Raw genomic sequence first — 19,934 nt, 5'->3', positions numbered from 1 at the left:
CCATTTTTGTTTAATGCTTATATATCATAGTTTTGTTTCTAAAATTTAAATCAATCTACATTTGCTTTTTAAAATATTGTTTTGAGCTCTGTGCCATACAGCAATTAAAGAATATATGTATAAAATGTCCATCTTAACATACCACTCTTTAATCCATTCCCCTGTTTATGACATTTAGGTTTTTATTTCCCCTTTATAGGGGGAATTTAACTTTCATTCCCCTTTCTTGTCCGTAGCTCTACTAAAAATATACTAAAGGTCATCAGTAATTTCTTAAGCAGTAAACTTAATGACTTTTTTTTCTTGGTCCTCATGTCCTTGACATATATGTATTGAAGATGAAACTGATCCACCACCTCCTGACTTCCTCACTTTTTACCCCCTTCAGTAACGTAAGTATGGCTCAATCCTCAGCACTTACCAATCATCTTTGAAAATTGTACCCACTTACTATCTCATTTTCACCTCTATTTGAATGACTCCCAGGTGTGTCTTTATTCCCGATCTCTTTTCACATTTTAGTATCTCATTTCTAGCTGCTCAGTAGACATTTCTACTTGTATATACACAGTATTACTAGCACTTTAACCTGTCTAAACTACCAATATGTCCCTGCTTTTTTATTTATCTTGAACTCCCAATGTTTGGTCTTTGATAGAACCATTCTTATAGTCCACCAGCCATAAAACCTAAGTTTTTCTTTTTTTGCATCTTTCCCTTCAAGTCTACTTGCTTATCAAGTATTGCAGATTCTACTCTGACTCCAGTTTTTCTCTTCATCTCTGACTTACAAAGTAGTACCAAAATTAGCCAAAGAACAATTATAATCATGTCCTTTCTGTGTGTTAAAATTCTGCAGTCTTTACATCTATAGGATAAAATCTAAACTTTTAAGATCCCAGCAAAGGGATTTGGATCTGCCCCAACCTACCTTAACCATATTTTTCTGCATTGCACTTCACTGTCCTCTGAGTATCTCCTGCTCTTTCATCTCCTTATTTTTGCTTTAGATGACTTCTTAACACCTAACTCTTACCCATCTTTATAATTAAGCTCATATATCATCTTGAAGCATTGCACAACTCCTTCAGGCAGAGTGAGTTACTCCTTCCTGTGTGTCCATAGAATCTTTATGCATTCACTATAGTGTATCACATTGTATTGTGATTTTTTAATGCCCCTATTATTCCATGTATCGGAGCCTTCTACACTCACCTTTACCACCACCATGCACATTCAACTGGAAAGTCATTGAAATCAGAAACTCCTGTCCCATTTCTCCACAAGGGCCTAGTACATTAGAAACATTGTTGAGTCAGTGTCTTTCTTTTCATTATTTACAACATATTAGTGGTTAGAATAATCTTACAAAACAGCATTTAAACAATTGTCTCATTTGCTCAAAACCTTCTGTGTTTTCTTATTGCTTATTAAGCTTAAGTTCAAATTCTTGAGACTGACCTTTAGGACCTCCTATAATCACATGTATTGCATTTCCTCTTATGTTCAAGACACTGAGTATATGACTGGCACCACTACCTTTTCAAAGTGTTGCTTCTCTTTAAAATGAGTACATACGTAAGTACATGTCTTTTGCCCAAGCCGAACTGATTTGCTCATTGTCTTCTAAAGACAAGATTTTCTTTTCAGCATCTTGTCTTTCAAAGTTCTACCCATAGGCTTCAAGACCCAGTTTAGGTTCTGCTTCATTTATAAAGCTTTTCTGACCATTTCAGCCACAATATTGTTTATCTCTTGTCCAGACTCATGTAGCAATTCTTTATATGCCATACATACATACTTGCATCCCAACTCTTTACATGCAATCCATGAGATAATGAAAGATGATAATATTTATATGGCACATTGAAATAGACTAGAAGGGGTTTAGAACTCTGGTGAAAGCTCCTTATGGCTGCTTAAAAATACTCTAGGAAAAATGAAACATAGCATTTCTTGGAATGGCTATAATTTCCTTAGAAATGAGAAATGGAAATTTTTATCAGAGTACACAATATGGAGCATGGTGCAGAGACAAAAGCCAAGTGAGTCAAGGCCTAGGTTGTATTAATGCCTCTCTTAACTATGAAGCCTTGGGCAGATTACCTTTCCGGGCTTTTGTTTCCTTAGAATGGAAATAATTATGCTTGCAGAGTTTATGAAGATCAGAAACAAAGGACATGGCATGAATATATGCTCAATAAATGTCTGCTTTTGCTGTAATGTATTGAGTTGGCCAAAAAGTCCATTTATTTTTTCCATAAAATAATACACATTTTTTCATTTTTACCAGTAACTTTATTGATTTGGACATTTTGAGTATGTTGTCTGTCTCCCACATGGCATAACCTTGATTGTTCTCTATTAATGTCTCGATTTGATCACTATCAACTTCAACTGATCTACTTCACCATGGAGCATCGCCCTGCGAGAAATCTGTAGCTCAGAACTTCACAAACCACTTTTGACATGTTCGATCAGTCACAGCACCTTCTCCATAGGTTGAGTAAAATCTTTTTCTTTTAGTTGCATTTTTACCTTTCTTGAAATAATATGCCAGAAATGTTGCATATTTTCTTCCATCTTCAGTATTAAAATGGCTACACAAAAATTCACCAATTTTGATGGGGGTTTTTTTTAATGCACGCTGATGTGATAGCTGTCATAATACAATCTAATAAAATTGTTTCGAATGTAGTTCAAGACAACTAAGTACTACTAGAGCCATCTTACAGAAAAAACCAACCGAACTTTTTGGCCCATACCCAATATTTCCCTTAGCTTTGCCCTCAGGTAGTGTGTCACGATTGTGGTTATACCTCTTTGATGAAATCAGATAGTTTAACTTCCATTCCACTGGGGTGAACAGACATAGAAAGAGATTTTTAGTCTTGTTTGTATAGTTCCTACTCTAGAATACATGGGATATGATGCTTTGAATCCTGAGACAAAGCGATAGTGTGCATTTTTTTCCATTTTCAAATGGGGCTTTCCTTGTACTAACCAGAGTGTGGATCTCTAAGCTTGTTTTGAATTAGTGCGTGTTCTGTTTTGTAAAACTGTCAAGCAAATACATTAAGGAACTATATATGATACAATAACAGCTATTTAAAGCTTGTTTCATTGCTCTCCTATATCCTGGAGTTCCATTCTGTTAAACTTAAGTTTTCATCAGTGATCTCTGCGGTAGGAGTCTGACTTCCCCAAGTTTTCTCATAACCCGAGGTAGACACCTGCAATTTGAGTCTGCAAAGATAGGCTTTACTGCCAGCTGTTTTGTTGGATTACCTATCTTGCTTAGTTAACTTATGTTCAAGTGAAAAACTCTTTTATTATAAGTTTCCTCCCCCTTTTTTCATATACTTTTTAAATAATCATATAGAGAATGGATGACTCACAAATGAACCCTATAAAGTGAGGTTATGTTTGTCATCCACCCTTTTGAAACTAGTTTGTACTATCTTTATCTTAAAACCTCTCTGCTCCAGACCTTTGGTTCTTCTCGTCGTTTCTAGAGATAGAAATGAACAGATAGTTTATTTCTAAACTCGTTTATGCTGTTTTTCTCACTTTGAATATTGTTATTCCTTTCATTTCTTCATTCCCCAGTCCAACTTGAATTCTCATCTGTAGCACTCTCCTTTTCGTGAAACCTTCTCAGCTATTTCATTCTATGTTTCTTATTGTATCATCACATTTCTGTATTGCATATAGTCTCTGGCATCTTTCATTGGCACTTAATGTTTTATGTGGTGGTTTCTAGTGTATATATTGGATCTATGCATATATTTGTTCCTTGTGACATCAAATAATGAATGTACTTAGTAGGTACTCAAGTTGATTTAGGAGGAGATCTTGAGTAATCTCAGATTTAAGGCAAGCTAGCCATTCCTTGAACTGTTTATAATTTTTACTGTTAGGAAAGATATATAACTAGAAAAAAAAGTTATATTTAAATGATCTAGAATCAAGAGACTAATCTTTTATAGAGTAGCATGCTATACATACAGATTAATGATATTATCAATACCAGTAAGGCTGTACATTTATTTTAAGGAATAAGTAATATTATTTAGATTTGTCTAGTTCTATTTGCTTGTCTTCACAGTATAATAGTAATTTGTTCTTTGATCACTGAACCAACCATAGTAATTTCCAGATCTCCCTTTATGTACTTTGTAAACTAATATGCCACAACTTGGTTGGTAGGAAGTTGTGGAAGCAAATAGTGTGAGCATCAGCAAGCTGGGGGCATTTAGAAAAGTGAATGGAGGGACAAGAAGGGTGGAAGAAGATGAATTGAGAGGATTTGAATGAATATCCTAATCATTGGTGGTGGCCTATTGAAAAATTTGGGGGAGGGAGCAGTGGGCAGGAAACCAGGACTTTTTCCACTGAATACAAGGGTGCAAAGCAGAATTGCCTTGTGTGTTAATTTAGGTAAGAAAAAGCATCCATAAAATCTAAGCATTAATGTAAAGTTGACACCATCTTTTTTATCTTTATCAATGCCATTATTACTAGTGTTCATTTGGTGGTTATATATATAGAACCAGGCAATTCTTAAGCACTTTTATGATTACTTGTTTAATCCTTCATAGTAGGGGATCTTAACAAAATGTTTTGTTATGCTGAGAGCACCTTTGGCAGTCTGGTTAACCTACAGGGTCCTTCTCAGAATGTTTTGAAAAAATAATATATAGGATCAGAAATAAAACCAAGTATATTGAATTATAGCTACTAAAATATTAAAAATCTGACAGTAATATGAGTTTGAACACATTAAAATATAAGGTCTGTTGGTAGTTACGATAACTAATTTCAGATTAACGATGAACTAAATGTTATTTGGGGATCTGCACATTGTAAAGTAATATGAAAATTTCTGGTCACTGTCCTAATTTAATTTTTCTTTTTTAAAAGATTTTTATGTTTTAGAGAGATGAGGAAGGAAGGGAGAAAGAGAGGGAGAGAAACATTGAAGTGTGAGAGAAACATCAATATCTTGCCTCTTACACACCCCTAATTGGGGACCTGGCCCACAACCCAGGTATGTACTCCAACAGGGAATCAACCTTTTGGTTCGCAGGCCTGCAGGCCGACGCTCAGTCCACTGAGCCACATCAGCCCGGGCACTGTCTTAATTTTTTATTGCTATACTAATATTAGTGTGATTTGTTTACATTCATCATCAAAGAAAAATTAAATTTTATTGAGGTTAGTGTGAATAAACATGTGATTTTTTTCCCCATCCAAATTTACCAACCCCATAAGTTTTCATGGATCCCAGATTTTAAAGTCCTGCCTTACAACAACTGAAGGGATCCTGTCATTAAAAAGTATAAGTAGTGAGCAAGGATTTGAACTCAGGCAATCTGGCTCTAAAGCCCAGGTTCTTGAACTAGTTAGACCATCCTGAGCTCACATAGTCTTTTTCCCAATTTTAGCTAGCCTTTTTCCTTAGAAGAAAAGATCTGAAGCATTTTACTTACTTTTTAAATTTAAAACTAAATTTTAAAATGTTTACATTGAGTGAGTTGAGACAAAAGGAAGAAATAAGGAAAAAGAAAGAAAAATGGCTAGAGCAGAGGTTCTTAAACTTTAGGTAATGCGTTCTCCTGAAGGGTTTATTGTAAAATATAATGTTGGTGGTTCCTCAAAAAATTCAAAAAGTTACAATATGATTCAGCAAGTCCACTTACAGATACATACCCAAAAGTATTGAAAGTAGGATCTTAAAGACATATATTTATACACCCACATTCATAGCAGCATTATTCACAATAGCTGAATTATGGAAGTCCTTACTGATGAATGGATAAGCAAAATGTGGTATATACATACAATGCGCTATTATTCAGTCTTTAAAAGGAAGGATATTCTACAGTACAAATGAACCTGGAGGATATTATGCTAAGTGAAATAAGCCAGTCACAAAAAGACAAATACTGAACGATTTCACCTATATGGAGTACTTAGAGTAGTCAAAATCATTAAGACAGAAAGTACCATATAATGGTGGTTTTCAGGGGTTGGGGGAAGGGAAGAATGGAAAAATGTTTTCTAATAGGTATAGGTTTCAGTTTTATAAGGTGAAAAGAGTAATGGGAATCAGTGGCAGTGATGGTTACACATCAATTTGTTTAATTCCACTGAACTGTGTACTTAAAATGGTTAATATGGTAAAATTTATGTTAAATGTACCTTACTACAATAAAAAAAGAAAGTAATTTTAAAATAAAATTAGAAATAAAAATTTTAAATGTAGTGTCAGGTCCCACATCCAGTTTCTGATTCTGTAGGTCTGGAGTGCAGCCTGAGAATTTGCATTTCTAGCAGTTCTCAGATGATGTTTGTGCATCACACTGAGCACTGCTGTCTGAGAAATTGGAAGATTGAAAAGAAGAGGGGGGAAATGATTTAAAGAGAAATTCTAAGTTTGGTCAGAAATTGATAACCTCTTCTCAGGTGTGGACATTGAAATGTTTTGGGTTTTGTTCTTTGAAACAGAATACAACAGATTTTTCTCACTTTTTAAAGGTATTCAAATTGCCGTCCATAAATTATATTAAAATATGTAATAACTTGAATTAAAGTAGAATTATGTTATACTTATCCTGAAATGTGAATATTATGGCATTATTAGTAAAACACTTTTAGTTTCAAAATGTTTGGTTTTAACTTAGCTGTTTTTATCCAACAAATGACCATAATCTAATAGCAGAATCAAGAGCATACATATTTTGGCCAGTGTGAGAAATAGATAAGCTTGCAAGACTCAAAGTACTTTCAGTCTTTTCTGCTCACATTCCAGTCAGTAGAAAACAAACTGTTGACAAAAAAAAATACTGTATGTGCTTATAAAAGCTGTTTATGTGATTGTTCTAGGGCCATCTTATATCCAGTTTCTCTGTATCAAAATTGTTTGTGTTACACATGATAGGAAATGTGCCCCAAACTGGTTAACCTAAAAAAACAAACAAAACTATGGGTTTATGTACGTGAACATCTTTTAGTTCCCTCTGTGTTCTTCAGGCTCACATGGTGCCTGGCAGCGATAGTCTCACAATTTTTCCTGCTATCAAGCCCAGCAGAAAAGAGAATGTCTGTGTACCAACTTTCCTCTCAGCAGTTCTGAGGTTCACTCTGATAAAACTAGCTTTATGGTCACAGCATCCCAATTACTGTAATCTGGGGGATAGGATACCCCTTAAACCAACAATCTAAAGATTCTTCCAAGAACCTGGCTGGAGATTCTTGGAAGAATCTCTTCCTAGAGCTGGAGATGGCGAAGAACTGCCTGAACCACCACATACATGGCTGATGTTGGAGTGAAGTTTTCCATAGAAAGCATGATACTTACTTGTTCCTTAAAAAGAGGAGAAAGTGTGCTGTACATTAAAGCATAAGTTTCTACTCTCCCCTCTGTTCTAAGATCTGGAGAAACTGTAAACTGATCATTTTCAAACACCTCTTTTCCCCCTAAAAGGGTGGAGGGAGGGAATTGGAGAACAGCTGAAATAGATTGCATCAAGGAGGGAGTAGGGTATGGGGAAAACATAATTATCAGACCTTCTCAGGTGATGTTCCTGGATAGTTTCTCAGAAGTTTTTGTTTGTTTGTTTGTTTGTTTTTTAATGAGGGAAGGAGGGCTTCATGTACATTATTTGTTCCTTCCTTTACTTTTCTCCAGCCCTGAAGATGAATAATTTTGTCTTACAGGCTATTTGCCTAAAAATATTTATGTGACCATTTTTATATGCTTTAAGTCAATTTTCCTGACCTTTATTTCACAGACTAATGTTCTTTCCCTATTAGGTAAATTAACTCTAGGTAGATAAATTCTTTAGAACTTAACGTTTTTTGTACTGTTATTTATATTAAAAAATATTTACTGTGTTTTGCCTTGTATAATGTGCTTCCATGTATAATGTGCTTCCATGTATAATGTGCACCCATGTTTTTGGCCCAAACTTTCAGGAAAAAAACTTTTGTTTTATTTTTTTAATTCAATTTTATAGTTTCACATGTTGGTGAAAATGTAAGTATCTAAATATAAAAAACTTACTTATATTTAGATACTTTTTTTGTATTATAAAGTAATTTTAGCATTTATTTTTGAACATATGGATACTGTTGCTGCTTTCTATGCTGCTTTCATAAGCATACATAAAAGAATTAAAAGCATTTATATAGATACGGAATTAGTACTACCTATGTATAATGCATATCCTTATTTTTCCCTCAAAAATTTGGGGGAAAAAGCATTATATACAGCAAAATATGGTAGTTGTTAGAAGCAAGTATTTCTAACTTAAGCAAATTTAGTAATTGTCTGCTTCATACAGATGCTTTCTCCAACCTCTGATTTTTTTTTTTAACCTACCATGTTTCCACATCAGCAATTCTCAAACTGTACTGTACATCAGGATCACCATTAGGGCTTATTAAAACACATTTCTAGGCCCTCCTCTAGAGTTTCTGATTTACTAGATCTGAGGTACAGCCAGAGAATTTGTAAGTTCCCAAGTGATCCTGAAGCTGCGGGTCCAGGGACCTTTGTTTTGAGAATCCCTGTAATAAAATAACTTGTCCCTGATCAATTTCTACTATCACTCCTCCCTGAAGCCTTCTCTGATCTATCCAAATTTATCCTTCTTAAAATGGATGTACTGGAATCTAAAAACAGATCTCTTATCTACTGGACATATCCCCAGTTAAACTACAGAGTTTTCCAGATAGTCACAATCTTCCATACATTTTGTGTGCAACCACATGAAACCAGCGAATGATCAGTAACTGTTGGCAATTTCTATAATTTTCAGTTGCTTGTTCTGTACTATAACAAAACTCATGCTATTATAAAAGTTCCATTTTATATTTATTTGCATTTAAACTACAATTTTTAGGTGCAATTTTAATTTAGTATTGTTACCAGAAGCTTACATATTGTGGGCAATACTGTTTGATCTAAAATGGCCATCATCAGATTTACTGTTTAACTGTCAGAATAAATAGAAAATATATGTGGTAAGCTGGCAGATGTTGAGAACTAGGCAGAGTTTTTGTGAGTATTGATATCAATAAGGTTTCTTTTCTTTTTTTAAGATTGTATTTATTTATTTTTATAGAGAGAGGGGAAGGGAGGGAAAAAAAGAGGGAGAGAAACATCAATCGGTTGCTTTTGACCGGGGGACCGAACCTGCAAGCCAGGCATATGACCCAACCTACCAAGAATTGAACACCCACTTTTCATTTTGTAGGACAATGCCCAACCAACTGAACCACACCACTCAGGGATCAATAAGGTTTCTTTTTAAATATCTCCTCTGTAAGATAATTTCAGTTATTCTCTAATGATTAATTTCAGTTTATCTCTAACGAGTCCTAGCTTAAAAATCCAAATTTGTAAGCTGTACACTTATTCTCACTATGAATCAATAAAACAGTTAGTTGTATTAACACTTATAATTAAGCTTAATTCCTAGTAAGTTTCCATTCTAAATTATTGTTCATGTAGCCTACCATAGTTGTGAAATTGGAAAAAATCTGAAAGTGTCTGCTTTAAATGTCAGTTGAATATCTTCTGAAAAGTAAAACTGTAAAAAATATTCAGGGGTAAAGTATACTGATGCCTGCAACTTTGAAATGAATCCAAAATACAATGAATCGATGAAGGAATATGTGGTAAAGCACATGTACATCAAAATGATAAGAATTACAGAATCTAGATGTTGGAAATATGAGTATTCACTGAGAGATTTTCAACTTTTCTTTGAAAGTTTGACGTTTTTTCATAATAAAATGTTGGAAAACATTAACTTTTACACTTACCCAGAATTTATGGAGACTATACATATAAGTATATTGTGTATATTAGATGAAAATATGAAATCGCCATTGATTTAAGTCAAAACATAAATATAGGCAATTTCATTTGGTTCAACTTAGTGTGAAGATTGTTCTGAATAGATATATATGTATTTTTTTCAAGTCTAACAAATGCTACATACCATTAAATTTTTTAGTAGATACATTTTTTAATTTAATTTTCTTCTGATGACTGCAAATGGCTTAATTTGATATTTGACTCACCTTAATACTAATTATGCTACTCTATCTGTGCTTAGCTGCATATATTTATATTCCATTGTTGAAAGTTTCTACAGTCTTCCTATATTTTGTTACCAAAGTGGTACATCTTATTTCCCAGATGTATACAAATATATCTACAGAATCATCTCAGTTGTGGGAAAAATACATAACACCTTAATTAACTGGTCTGTTCGTTCTATACTTGTCAATTGAAGTTTTATGCAGAAATTGTAGGTTAAAACCCAAACCATGGAGAGTGGTGATAGTTGCACAATATCAAAGTACTTAATTCTACTTAACTGTACTCTTAAATGGTTAAAGTAGTAAATGTTGTTACGTATATTTTACCACAATAAATTTTTTTAAAAAGAAGGGAGGAGGGGGCATTTTTAGATAACCGTAAGATAGCGTGAAGGTCCAGACAGCTTGGCTGAGGTGGGTCAGAGGGTCAGCATGCTAAACAAACACTGCCTGCCTCCTATTCCTACCTAGGTTATATGAAATCTGATTGGATTTGAAAGCTGAGTAAAATCATAATTTTGCACATTGTTGTCATGAACTTAGTTTAATTGGAGCACACAATTAAAATTCATGTTCTGCAGGAACTGGAGACCTCACCCGTCTTTAGTACCCGACTACATAGTCTTTCCCACTGAGCTAGTTATTCTGAAGGAAGCCACTTATCTAATTAAGTGAAAAATACAGAGTAGGTAAGAAGCTTTAATTAGCAGTCGTTTCCAGTTATGCATTCATACTTTAATTGAGGGGCGGGAGGTTGAAAGGTCTCATTGAGTTATATTGTATTTGCCCTGATGGAACTTGCTGTCAAAACCTAATTCCACAAGAACAAATCAGACCTCTTAAAGTACCTGTTAAAGCAAAATGGGAAAATGTTATAAATTTAGCAATCTCGATAGAGTTTTTTCTTAATATAAGAAGCATCCAGATTTGAGACATCTAGATTTCAAATGTAACCAATATAATTCCAGAAAAAGGAAAGCCAGCACTGGCTGGTGTGGCTCAGTGGATTAAGCACCAGCCTATGAATTGAAAGGTTACCAGTTTGATTCCCAGTCAGGGCACATTCTTGGGTTGCAGGCCAGGTCCCCAGTTGGGGGCGTGCAAGAGCCAAATGATCAGTGTTTTTCTCCCTCCTTTCCCCTTTCTCTAAAAATAAATCTTTTTTGAAAAAAAGGAAAACCAATCATACCTATAATGGAATCATGTCGGCCGAAATTTATCATATCATTATCCTAAAACAGTTTCTCTTTTTTTCCTTTTAAGATTTTACTTGTTTATTTTTAGAGAGAGGGGAAGAGAGGGAAAGAGAAACATTGATGTACAAGAGAAACATCAATTGGTTGCCTTTTGCACTGCCCCCCAACCAGGGACCTGGCCAGCAAGCCAGGCATTTGCCCTAGCCATGCAGGCCAGCATTCAATCCACTGTGCCATACCAGCCAGGGCCAAAAACAATTTATCTTGATGTCTTCATCTCTTCTTTCCTTTGTGCTGGGTTTTTTTTGGGGAGTGGGGGGAGAGTTGTTTTTTTGGGGGGTTTTTTTGGGGGGTTGTTTTTAATAATGTTTCTCTTTTCTTATAGTTAGGCTTTACCAGAAAGAGAAATGTGTCAGGGTTTTTCCTTTGTTGAAAATTAAATGAGAACACACATAAAAGTCACTTGTGCAATACTTTAGTTTTCCAAGTTCAAGAGATTAAAAGATTAGTGTTGAAATGGGGAAAACACTGAATTTCACATATTTCTGTGCTTACCACCCCTCAAAGAATTAAGTCTTATAAAACAAAAGCAGTTAGAGAGTTTCCTCCTTGGGTTCATTTCAGAAGATAAATTACTAGAAGGATGGAAGAAATTACATAAAAACAAAATTCAGAAAACACATTCTGCAGATGAAAACAAGGAAAATCTGAAAAAGAAGAAACTATTCTAGAAATGCGTTGATGGTTTTGTCTCCTCGGCGTTTTAATGTCGAAGAGAGGTTGTATAATATACCATATAATAGGCTCATCTCATTAAGTGGGGGCTGCAGTAGAGAGAAGGATGGGGTCTTCAAGATAATGTCATTATTTTCTCTTTTAATTTACAGGAGTTGCTGGGTGTGTTTTGCCACTGATGAAGATGATAGAACAGCCGAATGGGTTAGACCATGCAGGTGCAGAGGATCTACAAAATGGGTGCACCAGGCTTGTCTGCAGCGCTGGGTGGATGAAAAACAAAGAGGAAACAGTACCGCCAGAGTGGCATGTCCTCAGTGCAATGCTGAATACTTAATAGTTTTTCCAAAGTTGGGTAAGATCTTTAAAAGTAACACAGATACATGTGATGTTATTATACATAACTCTATGATCTTGGGTTTCTTTCAAACTGAGCCATCTCTACCTTTTTTGTGAATTTCTTATTCTCTTTCTGTTGTTTCCTCTCTAAATGTCAGACATTTATTTGTTTTGCTAACAGTTTACATTATTTTTAATATATCCCCAGATCCATTCATTTATCTCTGCATTAGATGTTTTCATTTGGTTGAGTGGATAACAGACTCGGACCTTATGGATAAAACCAAATAACAAAGCTATAATAAAAAGCTGATTAAAGAGCTTCATTCTCTGGAGACCATTGGTGTAGAAAAAAGAAAACAACACTGTGTTCTTCCTATTAATTCTTCTATTAAAAAATAATCATCTTTGGAATCCAATGTATATGGTTTTCTTTCTCTGCAAAATTGGCAAGCAAGGAACTCCCCAAGATCTTTGAGAATGGAGCTAACATTGAAAAAAAGTATAGCAGACTGTTGAAAGGAAGCTGTAACTAACACTGATGTTTACTTAGCATGTTCCATCACAGCCATATATTTATGAACTGGTGTCTTTCTCTTTGGTATTTATGCCATGCCAGTTATAACCATTTTTAATACCATCCTTGGCTGTAATCAAGAGGTATATGAAGGCAGTTTGAGTTCTGAGAAGGTCAGAAGGAAGGAATGACTTTGAGGGGAAGTAGGTTCAAGGAGAGATTAGAAATAATTATTAGATATGTTGTTTTTCTAGATGTCATACATGTCAAAATCAGGCACAATTTTTTAAATAAGGCAACATAAATGCAAGTAATGAACTGTTTTTATAATATGAAAAGATTAATATTAAGACCAAACAAAATTTCCATGGTTGTCTATATTTCTCTAGCATAATGCATAGGAAGAAATGCTAGCTTCCTATGAAAAGAAAGTACCATTGTAGAGAAACTAAGCCAAAAAAGCAATCCAAAAATTTTTATTATAATATCAAATCGGTATTTTAAATAATTTAAACTAACCTCAGGAAAAACAATCACTGCTACAATCTTTAACCACATTGATATCTGGCTCACAAAGTCAAAGTTAAGTTTTCATATTTAACTTTCTTTTCTTACTCGTTAGTTCTACTAAATTAGATAATCCTAATTTTCAATTATAGGTTTTTGGGAATAGTGGAAGTATAGGATGATTCTGTTAGATATTTTAGATACTCAGATATATGGAAACAAAAATTATTGCAAGAATTCTCACTGAAAACTACAGACAACATGAGATGAGACGCTGAGTTGACAGTGGTTGGCACTCAACGGTGAAGGTGAATATTTCAGTTTGGAAGATGGCAGTGGAAAGATCTACCCTTTGGTTGTTTCGGTTCTAGGAAGCATGTTCTTAAATCCAGTGTGGTAATTGAATGCTATTCTTAAGTATACCTCATGTTGATTTCTTTTACAAGGAAATAAAATGGCTAAATGTTAGAAAAGTCAAACCCTTTTGTTAGCCATTTGTATCATGATTTGGTCTTCATATTTTATCCTTAAGAATTGTTACTTCACCCTCAAGTGATAGGTTCAAATTTTTTATTCTATGTCATTGAGATCTGCCACTTAAATAAGCCACAGGTAATCATAGAAATTTTTATTGACCTCATCAGTGTCATGAAAAAAATTATATTTTAGTCGAATAGTTTTATTAGCATCTCTCCTCCTGACAAGATAAAAGAGCAAAGTCTTGTATTTGCTTCTTTCTTGACATAGCATGCTAAAGATACCTGCTCAGCAGCTGCTGTTTGAATGATATAATTTTCTGGGTAGCTTTTTAACAACTGACTCAAGAATAGAAGGCTTATTGTCAAATGGCAGCTATTGTCTGTGAGTGGAGCCATTTGTGAATTGGCTTTCAGGTGCCATATTCTTCCTTGTTACATATATGTGGCTAGTGCTCTTGACCATACTCTTCCACGTATACCTTTTCAAATCAAGGTTAAAAAATAATTGTTGGTTAAATGAAATTTCTTCTCTATAGCATTTTTTTCATTGGTAATCAGAACTTAAAGTTGCCTAATGTTTTTTAATTACGTATATACCAGAAGTTCATTTATACTCAAAACACTAGTAGTTTTGTGCAACCATAAAACAAATTATTAAAGACCATACATCTGTGATAGTAATTGTTCTTTCTCACTATGTACCACACATATTATATAATGTCCAGTAGTGGCTTCTCATAATAGAATTTTGCCAGTAGATTTTTTTCTGAGCATATTTGTCATTCATTTTGAAGTTGACCATAATTTATCTGTTTTTGTTAAAATAAGTTGAAGTTCCCTTGCCTGCAGTTTTTAATATTTGCTTTCAATGATAGAACTTATAATTCAGGCATTAATGGGTTTACTATAGTGGTTGAAAATCAAATGAATGCTTCAGTGGCTTCTTGTCAATTGTTCTGTGTTTCAATTCCTATTTAATAATGTGTTACAGTACAGTAGGAAAAAGGAGGTCTCCAAATGTAATCAACCACTCCTAATTTACTGATCACAGCTCATTCTAACATAACACTATTTTCATTCTATGATCAGTGTTTATCATTTGTAGCATTCTGAGTTAAATGTGTGTTACTCCTACCCTTCAAGTGAACACTTTGAGGCATTGGTTTGTTTTCCTAAATTTGGGGTTTAGCACATTATGATAGTAAGGACAAAATATCTATTTAACCAGTGTAAATAATTCACATGATGCGAGTTTGTTAGCTGAAACAGTCCCATATTAACTATCTTTGTGGTATATGTGTGACCCTTGAGAACATAACAGTTAAGAACCTAAAAGAATTTCCTTGAAAGTCATCTATTAAATTGTCTGTAGACCAGTTAATTAATTGCCAGGGACCACCATTGGTCCTAAACAACACTTAAAAAACACTGGCTAGAAGAAGCAATAAAAGATGAGGGGGTGAAAAAAAAAAGAGAGAAGAGGTGATGGTTAACATTCTATGGGATGAACCCTGTGTAGCAGGTATTTTAAAAGTTTTTGTGTGGATTTAGCCTCAGTCTGCTTGGCCAGCTGGCAAAGTCTGCATCTTTTCTGGTACTTACAGTGGTGGCCAGAATGGGGGGCAGGGGCATCAAATATGTGTTCTTAATTGTTGATAGGGAGTATAATGTGCTCTGTTATGAAAAACTTAAGAGGACTCAAGACTCGCATTCCTCTCACTATTTGCCACCTTGTTAGGGTTTGTTTTCTTTGGTCAATTGTATATATGCAACTACATACTTAAAAACAACACAAAGTCTGGTCTGAGGACCAGCAACATGGGAATCATCTTAGAAGCTGTTAGGAAGGAAGAACCTTAGCCCCTTCCCCCACTGGTCCCCATTTTCAGTTCAAAATCTGCATTTTCATGAGATCATCAGATAATTTATGTGCACATTAAATTTAAGGGGCATTACTTTATTTTTTTAAGGTATTTTTTATTCTTAGAGGGGAAGGGGGAAAGAAAGAAAGGGAGAGAAACATAAATGTGCAAGAGATACATTAATTGGTTGCCTCTCGCACACTAACTGGGGTCCTGGGCTACAATACAGGCATGTGCCCTGACTGGGAATCGAACCAGCGACCTTTCAGTTCACAGGCTGGCACTCAATCCACTGAGTCACACCAGCCAGGTCAAGGAGCATTACTTTAAAACATGAAGGGAATACCAGTTGAAAAAGTTTTTCTTCCATTAAAAATAAAGCATTTCCATAATGTTTAAGACCAGGTAGGACCTTTTTTTTTTAGCTAAACAGATAATTCTGGGGAGATTTCTTGAGGGCAGAATTCTTGATTCCTTCCCCGCCTCACCCATTTCTTTCAATGATGTTTTGTAATTTTCAGTGTCCAGGTCTCTTTTGTTAAATTTATTCCTAAGTATTCTTTTTGAGGCTATTTTAAATGGAATTGTTTCCTTAATTTTATTTTCAGGTTGTTTCGTGAGTGTATAGAATACAATTGATTTTTATATTTTGATCTTGTATCCTGCAACCGTGCTGAACTTGTTTAATAGTTCTGATAGTTTTTACAGTCGATTGCTTAGGATTTCCTGTATACAAGATCAGTCATTTGTGAACAGAGACAGTTCTACTTCTTTTTCAGTCTCAGTGCTTTTATTGCTCTGGCTATAATATACCCTCCATTATAATGCCAAATGGAAGTGGTGAGGATAGAGATCCTTGTCTTTTTTTTTTTTTTTTTTTTTAATCTTAAGGGAGGAACAGTTTTTCACCATTAAGTATATTATCTCTGGGTTTTCAGTAAACTTTATCAGGTTGACATATTCCCTTCTATTTCACTGTTTTTACCATGAAACGGTGTTGAATTTTGTCCAATGCTTTCTCCACATCTATAGAGATAATCAGCGGTTTTTATCCTTTATTCTATTAATATGGTATACTACATTAATTGGTTTTCATTTGTTAAACCAACTTTATATTTCTGAGATAAATTCCACTTGGTCATGGTGTATTACCCATTTTAGATATTGTTGAATCTGATTTGCTAAGATTATTTGTTGGAATGTAATTGTTCATAGTACCCTTTTTATTTCTGTAAGGTTGGTATTAATGTCCCCTCTTTGATTCATGATTTTGATAATTTGAATCTTCTCTCTTTTTTCTCGGTCAGTCAAGATAAAGGTTTGTCAGTTTTGTTAGTCTTTTCAAAGACTCAACTTTGCTTTCATTGATTTTGCTCTTTTTTTTTTTTCTATTACATTTATTTCCACTCTAGTCTTTATTATTTCCTTCCTTCTGCTTGGTTTGGGTGTAGTTTGCTTTTCTTTTTCTAGGTTTTTAAAGGTAGAAGTTTAAGTTACTGTTTTTTTTAATAGATTTTATTTTTTTAGAGCAATTTTAGGTTCACAGCAAATTGAGAGGAAGGTATAGAGCCCCCCCCCCACATACTCTCTGCCTCCTCACATGCATAGCCTTTTTCATTATCAACATCTTTTGCCAAATACATGTTAAAATCAATGAACAATTGACACATCATTATTATCCAAAGTCCATTGCTTGATTAGGGTTCATTCTTGGTGGTGTACATTCTATGGGTTTGAACACATGTGTAATGACATGAATTACTCCTAAAGTATAATACACAGTATTTTCACTGCACTAAAAATCTTAACCCCTGGCAACCACTGATGTGTTCATTGTCTGCATGTGTTTGCCTTTTTCAGAATGTCATATAGTTGGAATCATACGATATATAGCCTTTTCAGATTGGGTTCTTTCAGTTAGTAATATATACTTAAGTTTCTCCATGTCTTGATAGTTCATTTCTTTTTAGCACTGAAAAGTATTCCATTAGCTGGATGCACCACAGTTTATTTCTCCATTCACCCACTGAAGGACAACTTGGTTGCTTCCAAGTTGGGGCAATTGCAAAAAATAGCGGCAGTAAACATCTGTGTGCAGGTTTTTGTGTGGACATAAGTTCTCAACTTATTTAAGTAAATACCAAGGAAAATGATTGCAGGATCATATGGTAAAAGTATGAGGGTGGACTCTAAAAATTATTTATAAAAAATTGTGTATTCTTGCATGTTGAGACTTCAGTCACCTTCAAAGTACTCTCCATTTGATACAGGACACCTATCCAGACATTTTTTCCACTGCTCAGAACAGTTTTTGAACTCATCAATTTTGATGTCTTTTAGTGCTTCTGCCATTTTTTGTTTCACCTCTTCTACATCAGCAAAATATTTCCCTTTGAGGAAACAAAAAAAGTCACTTGGGGCAAGATTGGGCAAATAGGGAGGGTGGGGCACAGGGATCATGCCATTTTTTTTGGTCAAAAACTGCTGAATACTCAGCGCAGTGTGGGCAGGTGCACTCGAAATGGTCAAACATGTTGAAAAAGTCTTCAGAAAAATTCAGTGAAGCAAAATGCATCCTCTCAACAACACTAGCTGGTACACTGACACAGACGGGTTCTTAGAACACTCACCTAGCAGGGGAAGCCTGTACTACAAGGGGCCCACCCTCCGGAAGATAATTCCAGTTTTGGGGGGTCCTCCTCCTATGTTTAGTTTTGTTAAGAAACTGCCAAACTCTCTTTCAAAGTGGCTGTACATTTTGCATTCCCACCAGCAATGAATTCTGGTTGCTTTATATCTTTGTCAGCATTTGGTGTTGTCAGTGTTTTGGATTTTAGATGTTAAGTGATGATGTCATCTGTGTTTGGTGAGGTGTCTGTTAAAGTCTTTTGATTATTTTTAAAATCAGATTTTTTTTTCTTGTTGAGTTTTACCTGTTTTTGTGTATTTTGTGTAACGGTCCTTTATCAGGTATTTCTTCTGCAAATATTTTCTCCAATCTATACCTTGTCTTCTCATTTTCTTGATCTTCCTTTTTAATGTAGTCATTTATAGCTATGAATTTCTAAGGACTGCTTAGATGTCTTTTTGGACCTGTTGATTATTTAGGAGTATGTCATTTGATTTTTACATACATGTTAATTTCCCAAATGTCCTTCTGTTACTGATTTCTAATTTCATTCCACTGTGATCAAAGAACATACTTGGCTTCTGTTCTTTTAAATATATTAGGGCTTGTTTTATGGTCTAACATGGTGTATTCTGGCAAATATTTCATGTGTGCTTGAGAAGAAGGTGCATTCTGTTGTTGAAAGGAGTGTTTTATACTATCTAGTTGGTTCATAGTATTTTCAAGTCTTCTATTTCCTTGTAGATCTTTCACCAATCTCTCAGGGAAAGTGAGATATTGAAGTCTTCAGCTATTGTTGAATTACCTATTTCTTCAATCATTTCCATTTTCAGTTTGTTTATTTTGGGCTCTTTGTTAGGTGTATATATGTTCCTAATTAATTGTTCTATGTTGCTGATGGATTGTCCCTTTTATCACTATAAAATGGCCTTTGTTTGTACTAACAATTTCACAGTTAAAATCAACTTTTAAGTGTAGGCACTACTGCTCTCGTCTTAATAAATTAGTAGTAAATTCTTAGGTTACAATGTTCAAGTGAAATTTTTATCACAGTGTGTTTTTATTTGTTTTATTTTTGTTATCAACTAAACATCAATTTAAACTTACGGATAGGGTTGAAAATAACAGTCACCCTCAAGAAGTTACTTTAAAATATTAAGTGAAGTGTGAAGCTTAGAAGGGAAAGATAATCACTAGGGATAATGAGGAATGATTCCTAAGAGAAACCTTTCTTAGAGAATCTAGCAAATAAAATTAATAGTTGTTACAATTTTATGTTACAATATAATAAATATTAATACTCTTATCAATACCTATTATTTGCCAACAGTCTGCTACTGTTTGCCAGACACTATATTGGTCAGCTTGCCTATATATTTTGTAAACTTCTCAAAAACAAGAACATAGTAGATATTGTCCTTATTTTACAGATAAGAAAACAGAGTCAACAAATTTATTTAATGGAAGCCTATCAGCTTCTAGCAAGTAAGTGAAGGAGCCAGGATTTTAAATTGCTAAATTTCTTGCTACTATCACTGAGTGAGACAGCTACCA

General features: G+C 34.4%; 1 protein-coding gene across 1 annotated transcript in view; it reads left to right on the top strand.

Annotated features, from left to right (window-relative positions):
• Positions 1-19,934, top strand: part of MARCHF5 (membrane associated ring-CH-type finger 5) — a 56,638-nt gene that overhangs the window by 4,204 nt on the left and 32,500 nt on the right. Inside the window, exon 2 of the mRNA XM_024563406.4 lies at positions 12,200-12,402. Within this exon, the coding sequence (XP_024419174.1) occupies positions 12,200-12,402 (203 nt within the window). The remainder of the gene's footprint in view (positions 1-12,199; positions 12,403-19,934) is intronic.

The sequence above is a fragment of the Desmodus rotundus genome, chromosome 4 (assembly GCF_022682495.2).
Source record: "Desmodus rotundus isolate HL8 chromosome 4, HLdesRot8A.1, whole genome shotgun sequence".
Classification (NCBI taxonomy): Eukaryota; Metazoa; Chordata; class Mammalia; order Chiroptera; family Phyllostomidae; genus Desmodus; species Desmodus rotundus.
Note: the sequence above shows the minus strand (reverse complement) of the source record. Positions and strands in the feature narration are given on the sequence as shown.